Source organism: Melozone crissalis, unplaced genomic scaffold (assembly GCF_028551555.1).
Source record: "Melozone crissalis strain CALT ecotype California unplaced genomic scaffold, PUWL_Pcris_2 ptg000006l_1, whole genome shotgun sequence".
Taxonomy (NCBI): Eukaryota; Metazoa; Chordata; class Aves; order Passeriformes; family Passerellidae; genus Melozone; species Melozone crissalis.
Window position 1 is genome coordinate 54,796,277 of NW_026535784.1, and position 16,302 is coordinate 54,812,578.

Genomic DNA, 16,302 nt, shown 5'->3' on the forward strand with positions numbered 1-16,302 from the left:
CGCCTCTGCCCGCCGGCGCCGCGCCGGCTGCGGGCGAGCCGTCGTGCCACGGAGCCTTCGATATGTACTTCGTCTTGGACAAGTAAGCGGCGAGGCGAGACGCGGGCGGGGATAGAGGAATCGCCGCCATCGGGGCGGCGGCGCCGCCGCTTTTGTTCGGGCGCTGCGTGGGGCTGAGGGGCCGCGCGCGCGGGGGGGGGGGGGGGGGGGGAGGCGGCTGTGAGGGGCCGCGCGCGAAGTGGGGGGGGGGCGCCGTGAGGTAAAACGGCGGGAAGAGCATCGTGAGGGACTCGGCGGGAACGGCGTCGTGAGGGAAGTTCGGGAATCCTGCCGGGACCTCTCTGAGGGGCTGTGCAGAGGGGCCCCCTGGAAGTTCCCCCAGCGGAGGTGCGTTTGCAGCCGGAGGCGTTGGGGAAGCGAGCGGCGGCAGCATCTGCCCCGCCGCGGAGGCCGGGCTTTTGTGGGGAAGTTCGGCGGCCGTGGGCGCCCTCAGGGCGAGGGGGGAGCGGGGCCCGGGCGACGAACTTAGCAGCGAGACGTCTGGCACCGCGAATATGGTCAGTTTCTCCCGAAATGTCAGCCCGGATCAGGCCGCTGATGTGCTCTGGTTTTCCCTTGTAGGTCCGGGAGCGTGGCGACGAACTGGCGAGAGATATTTGATTTTGTAAATCAGCTGACAGAAAGATTTGTGAGGTGCGTGGTGCTGCTTGTGACAGCCGAGGTGGTGCTGGAGTAATTCTGGGCTGTGTTAAACACCCCCATACCGCTAGTCCCCGTGTTTTTGCAAGCTCAGGGGATGTGTTCCTCAAACACATTAAAAGTTTGGCTTGTAAGACCCAGACTGCTGGAAAATATTGAAAACTTTTACTTTATTTTCTTGTGCTTGGAACTGAGCAAAAAGGTGACAATATGTGCCCTTAAATACTCACTTTCTTAAGTGACTCTCAGATGTGATTTGAAGTTTTTGTTAAACTTGATTTTCAATATACTGTGTGCCTAGTTTCTGATGGAGTACTGCTCAAATTCTGTGTTTGGAGATCTGTATAAAGAGACAGTCTTGAACACATGTAAACATATGTGTTAATATATAGTGCAGGTCAAAAGGAAGGGAGCAATGTTAAAGCTCAAACGCAGAGGACGCCCATGCCATGTAACAGCGCCTTTGTTGTACTTACATATAATCAACTTTGTTACTGTCAGCAGTGTTGTCGGGCAAGCCCAGCTCCTCTTGAAATAGCTGCTGCAAATCCTGGCTGACTGCTCTGTACAAACAGCTGAGGATTGCAGTGCTTTGCTTTAAAAAACCTTACCACAAAACCCAGAATAAACTGAACGAATCCCTCACCACACACAAAGGGAGAGGTGGTGTGGTAGGTTTTGCTGAGGAAAACCCAGTGCAGAGTGCAGTTGTAATCTTGGCTTGCTACGAAAAGGATCATCCAGTTAGGCTTTTATAAGTAAATATAGCTTATTGTCATCTTGTCAAAAGCAAATCTTCTGTAAACTTATGTAAAACTTCTGTCCAGGGGGCGACAGAAACTTTTAAAAGTTGTTTTGTCTGGAATTACACCAAAAAAAAAAAAAAGAAAAAAGAAAAAAAAGTACTTACATTCCCTTGATGTCAATAGTTTTAAGCTGCATCAGTGACATCAGTGGACTGAAAATATATGGTCATTCAGCTTTTCAAGTGTTAAGTCCTTACTAACTGTAACCTGATTAATTAATGGTGATTCTCATGTACAGTAAATTACCAAGTTAGTGAAGATATTAAAATTGTGATGAATAAAACGTAAAATCATGCAGGAGAGATGTTACAGCTCACCTTGGGAAAATTCCTGTCTTGGACCTCCAGAGCATCTGGCAATTCCTAAGTGCTTTCCACTGCTAATTAGATATGATTCCCTGCAACCTTGTGCAGAGACAGGTGACCTTCTTAAAAATAAATGGAAAAAAAAAAGAGATTGAATTCCTCCATAAAAGCAGTTTGTACAGCATTGCTTTTTACCATGACATTTCCCTGGATGCTTTTAGGGAAGAAGTTTTCAAGTCTCACAGCTCTCTGGTCGTAGGAACAAGCCCAATCTCACTCTGGAAGGCCCTGCATGCTTTCTCAGGGCTAAAGCAGTCAGTAGGCACTGGGAGGATTTGATAAACATAAAAAGCGAAGTTGGAAATTGGCATTGTGTCATCCTGAAAGAAAAGGGTAAATTGGCAGGGTCAGTTTCAAAGATGGGATGTGTGTCTGGTCAGTACCCAGGGGAGCAGGAGGGAACTGAGTGGTGTCCTGCCGTGGTGTTATAGCAGTGGCCCTGGCGATTCCAAAGGGTGTGTGTGGGGTGGGCACATCAGCAGAGACTCGTCATGTGGGAGAGAGTAATGGGCAAAAATGCTTCAACTCCTCTCATTTTGGGTTTGTAGTTCAAAAGTGCATTCCTAGGAGGCTGGAGGGTAAAGTTCACGTGGATGGGACCTGAACAAGTGAATGAAAGGCTGTGCATCTGTGTGTTTCTCTGAAATGTGTTTTTGCCTTCTTTCCCTTTCCACAGCCCCAAGATGAGGCTGTCGTTTATCGTGTTTTCCACCCAGGCGCATGTCATTATGCCGCTAACTGGAGACAGGTCAGTGCTCTGCTTTCTTAATTCTCCCCTCCTGCCTCTGCCCTTACTGAATCAGAGCAGCAGTCACAGGAACACAACAACGACCGATACCCCTAAGTGCTGGCCAGTCATGGAGTCACCCTGCAGAGCTGATTTAATTTTGTGGCCATATCCCTGGATAGCCTCATAAAAAAGGAAGGAGAGGAATGATGGGAAACAAATCCTTGATGTTACCTCTGCCACTGCTTTGCAGAAAAATTAGCACTAATGTTTTCATTTCTGTGTGATTCTGCATCTCACTTGGCACAGCGTGAGAATGATTCTTCCATTTGCTTTTGTAACGCAGCCTCCATAGAATGGTTATCAGGATTTTTTTCATGTCTAGGAGAAGCATAAAATGGTAAAAAAAATGTTTCTCATATTCTCCCATAAGGTAGGTTTTTTGTTTTGTATTTCCTAATCTCAACTTCAGGGCTTGTTTTAGACAGTGGGGTTGGTGCCACTTGAAGGATGTGAGATCTTCCTGACACTGTGGTGATGTACAGGTGTGCCTGAACTTTCAGGGGATGGAATTCAAGGCTGCTCACTCTGATTTCTAAAGCAAGTGAGGATTTGCATCTTAAGGATGGGTGGGGGGAAACAGAAGGAGGAGAAACAGGCAGAGAAGAAAATATTGTAAAAGTAATTACCGAACTTACAGAAACTGGGAGATGGTTGTGTGGAACGAGTGCTCTCAGCAGAGGACAGTGGCACTGCTGTCAGAGTCCTTTGGTGTCCTCTCAGCTTTCTCAAAACCAACATGACCTCTGCTCTCTCCCTTTTGTCCAGAAGCTGCCGCCGTGCACACTCTTCTGGGTTTTGAAGCTGTGGATAAGCCATTTAGGAATCACTCCACAAACGTGTGGCAGGGTGGAAGTAAGGTGGTCCATCCTTTCTGCTCCTGTTAGTAGGGAGCTGTAGCTGGTGTGGTGTAGTTAGTTAGCTCTGCTGTGGGTTTGTTTTAAACAATACATAACAACAGTATGAGACCACCTGAAAAGACCTGCTGCCGGCAACAGGCAGAAATGTAGCTGACATCTGAGATGTCTAAAAACTCAGTTCTGAGCCCCTCCTGTTTTAGCATTTATAGAGTGGCCTGACATGAAAACAGCCACTTCCCCCCATCCGGACTGGGATATTGGATCTGCTCTCTGTGGGCAGAGAGAAGCTTATAAGTCATTTTTCCAGATGGCTGGAGAGGGGTCAGGAGAGGACACTTGAGCCTGTTCTGAGGCCTGCTGAAGTCAATGAGGTCCTTTCTCTCCATTTCTTTGGGCTGTCAGTGGCCTGTTCCTTATCAGGCCTGAGAGGCAGCACTGATAGCACACAGACCACTTGAAATGCTGGGCAGGGTGCTGGAAGCCCGCCACCGGGACACAAGCGCCTTTTTCATTGCCGGCACGCTTGGAGCCAGGGACAGAATTGTGCTTTTCTTGTGTAAATCACAGGAAGAACCTCTGCAGATCCAGCGGGCTCCCTTGAGGGGCTTGGCTCTCGTTCAGGGTTGGCCGAAGCTCTTGTGTGTGTGTCAGGGGAGACAAAGTGCCACCATTCTTGTTCAGGGGGAATGATAGGGAGAAGGGAGGAGGACACTGGTGACTGTGACCATATGTACACAGGTAAGGACAGACAGATACAGTTGGAGCAGCTGTCCTTTTAGATATTAAAGAAGTCAGAGAAAAAATGCTGAGACTGTCTGGCCCCCATTGTTCCCAACAGAAGATGAAGATGCTAACTAAGCACACTACAGTTCTGGGGATGGGTGTTTGTGAGGGTTATTATGGAATATTATGGCCTTGGTTTGATACGTGCACTTTGAACTTGCAGGCGTGTTTTTGCCCTGGCTTTCTTGCTAATTCCCAAATGTCAGGAAACCACAATTTCTTCCCAGCAGTTAGATCAAAGTAGGGCAGAATTTTTTGTTTGGAAAGCCTTAGGCTTCTGATTGTTTGCACAATATTCTTGCTGGGTTTACTGCACAATAAAGCTGTGGATACAAAGAAAGCCACAGCATAGCACCAAAGCCCCCAAATTCCCTAATATTTTGTGAGTGTGGGCAGTGCTGTGACTAACTCTGTAAAGAGAACTCATTGTTAATCACAGTACACACAATGCTACAATAAATCCATAGAATAACAGCAGCACCCAGGTGGAACAGCCTTCTCACACTGGCTAAAGCCCATTTGAAACACACACATTTGTGAAGTTGAGCTGGAAACTGTGCAGGAAGTGGTAAACAAAGATTGATGCATTCACCTTCAGGGCTGGCTGCTGGGAAGCACATGGTTTGGGACGGTGGATACCTTCAGGAATACCGTACAGCTGGCACGATGTTGCCTTTGTTCTCTTTTGGCCAGCTGTCCTGGCCAGCAGCAGTCCAGGTTTCTGTGAGCCGGCTTTGGCAGCCCTGACCAGTGCCAGCAGCCAGGACGAGCCCTGCTGCCTCTGCCTGGGTGAAACTCCTGCTGGAGATAAACAGAGATGGTGTTAGTGAAGGTGAAAAAGTAGGACACTTGAGTACCTGGTTACATGACCAACTATCCCTTGTCCCTAGTCCAGCTGATTGCTCCTGGTTTCACAGGGATGTGTAAGACATGGACGCATTTGGGGCCTCGGTCACGTGAGCTGCCCCTGCGCGTGGGTCCAAGGCAACTTGCCAGAACAGACTCATCTGCAGAGAGTGTTCTGCTGTGTGTGTATCAAGTACAGCAGAGCTGGCCACTGACGTGGTTTTCATCTGGAGCCCGTGCAGGAGGCCTCAGGTTTGAAGCAGACTAATTATTTTAAGTGAATCGGCCCTTTGTAATATTTAAGAGGCCTAGAAGGCATAAGCCTCTTTCAAATGATACATCTGGGGAGGCTCATGCAGGGTTTTCTTGCACCACTACAACAGCTTGCCTCATCAGAGATGGAGCCTCCCTCTTTTTGTCAAAGAACACTTCCCCTCTCGGTTTCACTGACACGTGTGTGTGTTTTCCTGTTTACTGCACATCCTTCTTAGCAGCAAACCCCAAGTACCTGTTTTGTTTGCCTTCCTTTGTTAGGGATGAGCCTGTGTCCTTGCAGCACACAGCCTCATTTCTCACCAGAAACACATGCTCAGTAAGAGCCACCATCTCCTGTCAGCACTCATATGCTCATCACATTGAGATAATTCAAGATTCCAGCACTTCAATAGGTGGAATGCAACATGGAAGAGACATACAGAGTGCTGTCCTCCACTCAGAGGAGCTAAGAACACCCATTCTGGAATCTGCGTGGATATTAGCAGCTGTGGTGCCTGGCTGCTGCTGGAGGAACTGTCTGAGGCAGTTACACAGCTTAGAGAGAGAACAGACGGGGTAGCTATTAAAAATTAGTTGTGCCTGTGCTTAAACACAGAAATGGGCTGCAGCGCATATGCTGAGTGGGTAAAAAGATATTAAATTTGTACTTATTCAGCCCAAACACAGACAGGCTGCAAGTTGCTGGCTCTGTTTTGCCTCTTCCACCTCCATTCCTTTTCTGACTTGCACCACAAAGCCAGTGGCCCTTAGCCTTTGTTAGTGTTCCTGAGCTGTGCCGTGGGATGTCCAGGCACCCAGGCTGAGGGCTCTGCTGCCATGGTACAGATGAGTTATGCAACCAGAAGTTCCCTGGGGACTTCCGTGGCCACCAAGCAGCCTTACAGAAACTAGAGAAAGGGAAGTGGTGAGAGCACTGAGGAGCAGGAACGGGGGTCCTGGCTGCTGTGGCTGGGTGACTGCTGAGTCCCATTCATTATCAGGACAGTGCAGGCAGGCATGAGCCCCCGTGCCTGGCCTTCAAACCAGCCATGGGTGGGGTTTAGAGTGATGGAGCCTACCTCTCCTGTTGGTTCTGGGGCCCCAAATCCTGCATCCACACTGGCATTCGGACATGCAGACCAGGACCCGCTCGCACTTGACCAGCTTGGAGAAAGCCGGGAGCTAGCTGACATCTGGCTGGGTCTGTCTAGTGCAGCTGTGCCCTGAGGGCAAGAGATGGTGCCTGATTAAACACAGCTAAAAGAGCTCATGCTGCCAAAGATTTTCCTGGAACCCCTTGTAGGCAGAGACCTGGCAGCATCAGAGATTGCTGCGCGACCGGGTCACAAGACATTGCAGATAAATAAAACCGAACTGATTGTACGAAAGCTATTTTTGCAAAATGAAATCTGTTTCAGAAAACTGGGACTTGAGTTGCTGCTTGTTTCTTGGCAGCACAGCACTAACGCCTGTGATGTGCTGCCACTCATTTCTGGCAAGCACCAACTCTGTGGTTTATAATCTGCGTTCGTACATAATCACTTGCAAGTTGTTTCTATAGATGCTGAATGTAAAATATTTGGATCAAACAGATTGTATTATCTTACATAACTTGTTCCCTTCCATACATTCAATGCCACATATCTCTTCTACTCCCTTCCCTCTGTGATCGTATCAGTGGATCCTGTGACGGGGAGCTTATTCCAGCTATGGATTGTACTTTGGAACAGAGCTGCTAAACATAGAGGAAGCCCATCCGTGGAACAAATGACGAGTGGGTGGCATTCAGGCAGTGTGGCATATGCATTCTTTCTCATTTGGTCTGGCCTAAGGAAAGCTTTCACGCATCCCTCAATGTATTTTCCCTCCATCTCCTCACCCCTGCTGGGTTCCTCTTTCTCACCTAGATTTGTCACAGTGTTCTATATATTCTGGCCCAAATTTTGCCCCTTCTTAGTTTTTGCTCATCCTTCCCTAGCATGACTTTTAATGGACTTGGCTGAAACTGTGTTTGCAGAAGAATGAAGACCCTCTGGATTTGATTGTTTCAGTAGTCTCTCTGCCTTTGTTCCTGCCAGTTGAGCTGATTTCACTGGAAATAATTCCTGTGGTGCAGTCTGTCAACTTCTCCCCTTTCAGCCCCATAGTTAGTGAGCATCTTGCAGGTGGATCTGCTGTACTGCTCATGAAAAATTATGGTGCAGATGCATTCTCCCGTTAAATCTAAGTGAGCTGTGAACCTGTGTGGGATGTCTTATGAACGGCCACATGAAAAGGTTGTAACAGTCAAAATTTAAATCTGTCCTCAATCTTGCTCTTCTTCCATGGGAACAAAAAGTATCTTGCAAATGCTGTTTGCCTATTGATATTTTCTTCAGGGCAAAGGCTTTAATTATTGAAGTTCAGTTCTATGTGATAAATTTGTACATATCAGTCTGGAAGATTTCTGCTGAAATAGAACCACTGTTTTAGGGGATTTCTTCTTTGACTGCAGTGTGATTAGAAGCAAAGTTGGTTTAAAGTAGCAAAATAGACCTAATGCAACAGAATTTCCACTGGGCTATGTAATGCCGAGGCTTTGCCACCTCTTTGCAATATCTGCTCCGCCTGGACATTTTCCTTGATTCCAGCTTTTTGACTCATTGAAGCATATTGTGTTAGATAGGTCTGAAATGCCTGTTCCCACAGCACCACTTCTGTCATGAACACAGTCTGCCTCCACGTGGGATCCTAGCTAAAGGCTCTAATTTACAGCTTTTCATTTCAATTCTCCTTGAAGACAAATACCTTTTTTCAATTGATAAATGACATCCTTTTCACACTTCAGGTCACACAAGCAGTCTCTTACCTTTTTTTCGTTCGCAGAGAGAAAATCAAGAAAGGTCTAAAGGATCTGGAGGAGGTGACACCAGCAGGTGAGACATACATACATGAAGGACTAAAACAGGTAGGTTTTACTCATCTTCTTGCAATCAACACATCCTCTGTTCTCGCTCTTTGGGTAACAACCTGTAACATAAATAGATTTATGTTTTATCAGTCTGTTATGCTCAAATCTGTCTGGTTGCCTGAGTGGTCCCAGGGTTGCCCAGACACTCTGCAAACTCCATGCAGAGGATGACTAGCCATCACAGCAATCTGCCGTGTGGAATTTCCCTGACTCACTCCTTCTCAGGGAGCAGGGGTCTGTGGGGGGGATCTCAGTACTCAGCCGGCATCCCAGTGACACTGTAAACAGCCACATGCAGCAGCAACCCAGAGACAAATGCTCCTCATTTTGGGCTGTCTTAATTAGAGTTCCCAGACACTTATATTCTTCTTTGTTCAAATAATGCAGTTTTGATGAAAGCCCTGGCCCTGAAGGTGAGCATCTAAGCTTTGACTGTTACAGACAAGTCAGTTCCCCTGTGACTGTAGAACCTTGTTTGTAACCAGGATCTGTGCAATGAAAAGCTGGGCCAAGGGAATTTTGGTGCTATTAAAAAAAATTTTTTTTTAATATCTTGGAACCTACTGACTGTGTTTGAAATCTGGGGGTAGCAAAGGAAATCCTGGCAGTGGATTTGAAGAGATCTGTCCTAGAAGAAATGTGTGTTGGCAAGGGTTGATGGGTCAGTGACCCCAGTGCTTTGGAGATGGGCTCAATGGTGGCTGGAAAGCACAAATGAGGGGTTTCCCTGCTGTTAGTGAGTTCAAGGGAGGCAGAGGATTGTCATGAGAGAGCATTAGATGCTTAGAAGATGCATCATGGTTAAAAGTTTGGATGTAATTTTAAGGTGGATAATTAATTTTATTGTTTTCAGGCCAACGCGCAAATTGCAAAGCAAGGAGCCTCAAGGTTCTCTAGTATCATCATTGCGCTGACTGATGGCAAGCTGGATGGACAGATTCCCCTGTATGCAGAGAAGGAGGTGAGCATGAGCTAGAAATGTCATGCTCTGCAGAGTTTGGGTGCTGCCTTGTTGAATAAAAAAATGCTTATTGCTCTGTTCTATGATGCTACAGGCAAGGAAATCCAGAGAGCTGGGAGCGAGAGTTTACTGTGTTGGTGTCCTGGATTTTGAACAGGAACAGGTAAGAATAAGACCCTAACTATTATAGAGTCCTAGGCAGTACCTCAACCCAGAGTTTTACAGAGTTAATTTCAAGTAGTACAGAAATTTAATTTTACTTACATTAGGAAGCGTAATGTCTTCTCTGGCTGAGGAAACACACTCGGATGTGTACGTAGACGTAAATAGAATGTGTGGGTGTCGTGCTCACTGCCAAGGGGACCCGTTGGAAATACCCTTGTTAGCTGGGAGCTGCCAACGAGAGGGTGCAGGCAAGCCCCTCTCACTGGAATGGCAACCAGGTCAGGGTACTGATCACGTGAACAGAGGAGCTGTAGACAAGATTCAAGCAGTGTATATGTAACAGTTGGGATAAGGAAAAGAAGGTGGGATTCATGTCCTTCACTGGAAAGCTGTTCCAGAGTTGCTGAGTCCCAGTGAACACTGTAGCTACTCCTGTTCGGTCAAAGTGGCTTCAAGGAGAGGTACACGAAAGGCTCCTTTCTGCAGAAGATGCAGTGAAAGGGTTTTTAGTGAAATAATAAGCAGAGCAAACAAGGGATGTAATTCTGGACAAAGGTACAAAATCACTGCCAAGATGCAGGCCCTGAAAAGCTTCTTCAGTGTGATGCTTGCCACAATGACTAGCCAGCATTTTGTTAGCTGCAGTCAGCTGTGCTAAGTCCTACAGTTCAGAAAACTCTTAGCTGTGAGAGAGCTCTAAAGTTTCCTTCTCTTCTCAGAATTGATGAGGGTTGCTTTTAGACATCCATTTAAATTTTAAGGGTGTAAAGCACTGTGAGGAATTTAGTTTGCCAGATGATTCATGTGTTTGCATGCATTTTCTCTCCAAAGCTGGAAAGAATTGCTGACGTGAAAGAGCAAGTCTTCCCTGTCACTGGAGGATTCCAAGCACTTAAGGGGATAATCAATTCTGTGAGTACCAGGCAATAAGTTTTACCTTTTCTCAAGATTAGAGCGTACTCTCCAGTCCCACTCCCAGGCAGAACTGGTTCCTAAAGCAGCAAATGCAGTAGATGAAGTTCCTTCCTCATTACCTTAGAGAGGCAGTTCTGTAAATGAGCACTGCTTGCGCCTCCTGCAGTTATTCATGCTCACACCTCGTGTGGAATTTGAGGACTCTTCACAAGGAGAGGGGAGTTCATGTGCGAAGTTTGGGGGATGCTCTGATAAATGACTGCTTTGGGTTTAGTCTGGAAAAAATGGAGACTGTTACTCTGGGAGACTTGAGAACAAACAACTGCTTAAAATCTGGGGAATAAGTGCAATTTAGGAATTAACCTATACTTACAGACAGAAACATTTTAAATCCATGAGTTTAACTCCTTGTTATCCCAATAAGTGGTAAGACTCAGTTCCAGTTTTCAGCATGGCATGAGAAACTCCTGTCGGTGAGATGAGGCCATTGAGCTGATTACCATGGTTTGCAGGAAGGGATCAAAGAGAAACATTTTGGTTGTGATCAGTGGCTTGACACTGTTTCAGCTGTGTGTTAAGACACCTGTGGTTGTGAACACAAAATTTATTTGTCTCATTTTAGACTGAAGGCTGTATCTTTTATGCAGGGTTAACAGTGCTGCTGCTGCATGTAGGCAGCACAAACAGGCAGTGCAAACAGGCTTACTGGCAGAAGTCAAAAGCAATAATGAAATCCTTTTTCTGAGAGAGCCCACTGTCATTCATTTCCCTTTCCTTTTCTTTTTTTAAATAACAAGAGGAAACTACTCACATACAGGATACTACACAGTCACGAATTTATCGCTTCCTTTGAGCAGTGTGGTTTTTGTGAATGCTGTAATGCAGCAACTTATTTTCCTTGTTACTTAAATGTAGTTCCAGAATCTTCCTTGAACTTTCTAAAGAAAATTAATCCATCTTTGGATGCATTGACAGTTGTTCTCCTGAAAAGACAGGGCAGCCCATGTGGTATTCCCTTTAGTATTGAAAATCCCACACACATGCCAGGTTAACATAAGCTGTATAGTGGCCCATTACCCAAGGTGGTTTTGGGCAGTCTCTGGCTAGCAGCAGTGCCAGCCTGCTGCATCCAAACCTCCCAGAACTTTAAAGCACCTTCACTTCTGTGTCAGCAGGGAGGAAGGCTTTTCTGATAAGATATGCCTGATGGTGTTTGCACAAGCCTCAGTCCAGCTGCTTCTGATACTTACAAAAAGCCTGGCTGTAAAAATCCCAGATTTGGGCATATCTCAGCTATAGAACAGGACCAAACATACAGAATGGCAGCACACTGTTTCAAGGTGTAACAGCAGTGACAGGAAAAGCAAACTGATGCACACTGTTGAACAGCTTACATGCACGGTCTGCTTCTGCAGACCGAGCTCCTGAGTTGGCTCAGGCTTTATTTACAGCCTGGCCACCACACACGTCAACACTCGGCTTTTCCTACACAGCACGGGTGGAAGCATCCATAGTAGGGTTTCTGGTTGGTTTGGATCTTGTGTGTGTGTGTGGGCTTTTTTTGTAGTGCATGTGTAGTGGCAGTATTAATATGATATTTAGTATGTTATATTTAATGCTTTTCTTTGCAGGGGTGTGGAGTGATTGTGGCAATTCATTCTCATAACATTATAGCACTGATAAGTAGATCTAATTGAACATGAAATAGTCAGAGTTTTCCTTTTTAGTCACTGTTATAAATTCATTTCAGTTTTCAAGTTAGCTAGAGAATAAAGACTCAGAGACACTGATCTAAAGGGGAAAGCTAATTGTGAACCAGATGAAAAGGAGATAGGTCACAAACATGCAGCAGTATTGCTCAAAGTACAGAGTCAAAGGTGCAGTTGTGAAACCCTCTGTGAATGTTGCTGAACAATTTCTGTTCAGAAAAAACATTGTCTTCAGAAGTGGTAGCAACCCAGCAATTAAAACCCCTGAGCAAAACTACAGCCCAGAATTGCTGAGGAGGGAATGCAGGAGCCTCAACTACATTGTTCTCTCCAGGTATGAGACTATTTGGCTGCTATCCTGTTACTTTTGCCCTCTATCCCAGGAGAGCTGAGCACTTATTCTATGTTTTTTAGTGTTTAAAAAAAAAAGTTACGAGTTCTAGCGCAGACTGTCATACCTCCTTCTTATGCTTTCAGCATAAGCAACTACTCCAATTTATTTTCTCTGGACATTTACACAGTGTCTGTTTAGTCATGACCAGGGATTAACATTCAGGACAGTTGAGATGAACATTTAGACTAACCTCAGCTTAGGTGCCAGAGAGCTTGTGTCATGTTTCAATATTAGTTCTGATAAAATCCTAGGGAAGTGAGAAGGGTTGACACACCTCCATGCCATTGTTTCTGCTGAATAATATCCACTACTACACTACTAACTACATCCAACTACACTACTGACATCCACTCCTAAAAGTCTGTGCAGACCTGTGAAGAGGGGGCTGCTTTGCAAAGTTCCCTGCTCTGCCAGCTTTGCTCATACCTAGCTTACAAGGTCATAACTAAACAGCATTGTCAGTGTGAATAAATCTGAGCAAAACTCTAGAGCTTAAAAGCAAAACGCTGAAGGCAAGTTACTGCACTTTGAGGAACAGTCACTGATGGGGTTTGGCTGATTGTTACACAGAGTGTAGCCTAGTCAACGAGCTAGGACAGGGTGAAGGCTTTGGGAGGGCACAGCTTCTGTCACCATGCAGCAGATCAGTACTAGATAAGGAAATGAAACCCTTAATTAAACTCAAGTTCTGCTGATTTGTGAGTGAAAGTTGTCTGGTTGTCTCTGCAGGCAGAATTGGACAAGGCTGGTACCTTGAAAAGTTACATTAAGGGAACTCACTTAAGTAACATTATCCGTGTATGACAGCTCTAAGTAGACAAACACATTTTTATACTGAAGTAAGTTGACAGCACTTAATACAGGAAGTTAAAATATATTTTGTTCTTAGGAAACACCACAAAAACTTACCAGATAAGACTACAGGAACTGATACATGCAGAACTTTAGAGGAAGTAGGTCAAGATAGGGTCAGTCTAGAGTTGTTTTATCTACAGTGTTCCAAAATTTCTTAAAAATTCTACCTGGAAAGGATTAGAAATAGAATTGGTAATCTCTTCTTCTGCTTTTTCATTTTACAGATTTTACAGGTGCTCAGAGGGGTTTTTTTTTGTTAATTTTACATGGGAAACTCACTGTTAAACATAATGGACAAAAAAAAATAGATCAAGTCATGTGAACTGAGTAGTTGCATTGTCAGTTGAAGCAAAATTCTCTCCAAGCTGGCTAAGCCTCTTGGGAAAAAGCCCTATGCCTCAGCATAAATTTGTCAGTTTGTCCAGGAAAAATTGCAAATTGGGATACTCGAGGATCTGCCTCCTGGTGAAGGGGTGACCAGGGGAGAGGAGACCTCAGGGTTTGCAGGGTACAAGCTGAGCTCCCAGTCTGACATGGAGTGACTTAGACCCACCCAAGGAGTGCATCTGGGACCAGTGAGGCCAAACAAAGGATTAAATGCACACAAGGTCCTTAAAGAAAAATAGATTCACCCAGTGTCAGACTCTGGCTAAAGGGGGATAAGCAGGGAGTGCTATAAAAAAGTAAATTGTTTGCCATAAACGTATAAATTCTCTCCAGTTAAACTCTGTGGGTGATGGCGAGAAGCCTGCTCCTGTTGCAAAGAGCAGTCAGCAAAATCCCTCTGGCATTCCAGTCCCTTTGGACACCAGAGAAGGGTATCTGTGGAATATCCTGGGGGTGTCCATGTCAGCTGGATGGTTCCTGTGTCACTGGCTGTGCATGGCAGTGTTGGAGTTACACGGCTCGGTGACAGCCAGCACGGCGGGGCCCGCGGGGAGCTGCTGCACAAACCGTGCGTGGCAGCGGCGCGCTCAGCTCTGCCCAGGCAGGGACAAAACCAAAGGCTCGTGAGAGGGAGCCAGTTTTGTTGAGGTAGGCAAGAGGCATTCATGTGAGGAACAATTTTAGCCTTTATGTTGATAAAACTTACTGCACTGGCTTCCCAAAGATATGCTTCAGCCTCTCTCCATGAATCTGGCGCCTTCTTTTCCAGCTGTGCTGTCAGCAGCACTTCCTCAGGCTGACCTGGCTTTGGCACTGGGGGAGGGTGAATTACCGAACTCCCAGGAGTCCAACAGCATCTCCCACTGGTACCTGCTGTAAGGCAACAGAATTTGTGTTTAGGGAGGGTGGGAAACTTCCCACTGCCTCAGTGGTGCTCCAGGATCAGACACTGGAGAACGCTGGTTCCATGTCTCTAACCTGGCTGCTTATCGAGCTCTGCTGCCCAAACCCAGGGTCCAGGCTGCAGCTCGGGTACTGAGCAGCAATCAGGGACTACATGATGTTCAAGTAATCCCTGCTGCTGTGCAGCCCCTCGAGCTATGCTGCCTCCCTGCACTTCCTTGGGCAGTGTGCTCAGCCTGCTCCCTCCCTTTCCCCAAGTGCTGTCCCTCCACCGTGGATGAAGGGGGGTCAGCCAGCTGACTGGACGCCGTTAAGATTTTTCAAGGCCAAAATCAGCTTAAACGGTTCATTATCAATTATCCATCAACTTAATTGGATCATTTCCTGTAGGAAGAAAATATGCTCGGTTTATGCACTGGGAATCCAGGAAGCAAACTATTAGACCTTTAAGGAGGTGGGGGGAGGAGAAATGCAGCAAGTTATCATTAAAAGAATTATTCTGATTAAATCAGTCATCTTATTTAATCCCCTTGGACGGTCTAATCTTCAAGCTGCACTGGGTGCAAGGTTCAGAACTAACGCTGCGCTATGTTTTCCATGTGACTGAGACTGAGGAGATAGTTTTGGGAATTACTGCATGTAGTTGTTAAAAGGAATCAATGGCCTGGAATAGAATGCTTTCTGCTCTACCCTTCACTGCCGTGCAGCCCTCAGTTTGACATTCTCTGACATATTACAAACCATATAATGTTCTCCTGGAGCACAGTGAGCTTGATAAGCCAGCACCAGCACTGACACGACTCTGGTTAGAGTGAGCGTGCCTGTGCCCTGTGATTGGGATGGGACTTGTCAGCCAGCCCTGCACGCCTGGCAGCTCTCTTACATAAGGGATGCTGCACAACTGGCTCCAAAGGAAGCAGCCACAGGTCCAAGTGAAATCCAGCCACTCCTTAGTGAGAAGTTTCTTTGAGCCAGATTTTTCTCACTAATAAGAAAAAAAAATAAATAGCCCAACCAACTTTTTTCCCTGTTATGGAAAGTAACAGTTTGTCTTGATTCCTAGTTACATTACTTGATAAGTAATGGTTTTAGGGTTGTTTTTAGCAATTTGGGGGTAAAGGTTCCAATGCTGTTAAAATACTCATCTCATGACCCGCAGTTTTGTCATCTCCATTTGCTTTCCTCGGTGGCTGCCAATGAGGTGCTGCTCAGCCTTGGTGTAATTAGAATATTCTCACTAACCTAACGCCGCGCCAGGCTTCTCTCGGGTGGTGATTTTATGCAAGACCATATGTCTCAGGGATTTTTTTCACTTAGATAGGGGACAGGGTAGCAGTCTTCCCCTTCCCCTCACTCTTTGTCCACGGCACTGCCAAGCTGTGTCAGGGAGCAGGCTGGGCTTGGCAGCGAGGTGTAGTCACAGGCACAGATGTTTGGCAGCAGAGAGAGGAAGGAGCCATGCAATATTAACTGCTGCAGTTCCTGCTCTCACTTTGTGGGAGAGAAGCACCAAAATGGTGTTTCCTTGAAAAGCACGCATTTCATTCCAAGTCACCCTGAATTGATTGCCTTCCCTCTAGTGTGGGGTGGTCCTGCTGCCTCGTGCCTTTCTGCACAGATCGGCACTGGGGAGATAAATGACAGAGCTTGCTTGAACACAGC

The 16,302-nt window shown here is 46.2% G+C and overlaps 1 protein-coding gene and 2 long non-coding RNA genes across 4 annotated transcripts in view; 1 reads left to right on the plus strand and 2 right to left on the minus strand.

Moving 5' to 3' along the window:
* The window catches only part of ANTXR2 (ANTXR cell adhesion molecule 2), a 76,400-nt gene continuing 60,098 nt past the window's right edge, over nucleotides 1-16,302 (plus strand). Inside the window, exons 1-7 of one of the 2 annotated variants that reach the window (XM_054295682.1) lie at nucleotides 1-82; nucleotides 622-693; nucleotides 2,547-2,618; nucleotides 8,267-8,348; nucleotides 9,205-9,312; nucleotides 9,407-9,475; nucleotides 10,309-10,389. In XM_054295682.1, the coding sequence (XP_054151657.1) occupies nucleotides 63-82; nucleotides 622-693; nucleotides 2,547-2,618; nucleotides 8,267-8,348; nucleotides 9,205-9,312; nucleotides 9,407-9,475; nucleotides 10,309-10,389 (504 nt within the window). In that variant the 5' untranslated portion in view covers nucleotides 1-62. Of the gene's footprint in view, nucleotides 83-373; nucleotides 388-621; nucleotides 694-2,546; nucleotides 2,619-8,266; nucleotides 8,349-9,204; nucleotides 9,313-9,406; nucleotides 9,476-10,308; nucleotides 10,390-16,302 lie in introns of those variants that run through there. The other variant, XM_054295683.1, reaches the window with a different exon arrangement.
* LOC128950747 (uncharacterized) lies at nucleotides 8,268-10,660 on the minus strand. The gene is made up of 3 exons (XR_008484391.1): nucleotides 10,512-10,660; nucleotides 9,577-9,957; nucleotides 8,268-8,410 (listed from the first exon to the last, which is right to left on the minus strand). It is a non-coding gene; the product is annotated as an uncharacterized LOC128950747 (long non-coding RNA).
* On the minus strand, nucleotides 11,291-14,543 carry LOC128950749 (uncharacterized). The gene is made up of 3 exons (XR_008484393.1): nucleotides 14,444-14,543; nucleotides 13,405-13,517; nucleotides 11,291-11,375 (listed from the first exon to the last, which is right to left on the minus strand). It is a non-coding gene; the product is annotated as an uncharacterized LOC128950749 (long non-coding RNA).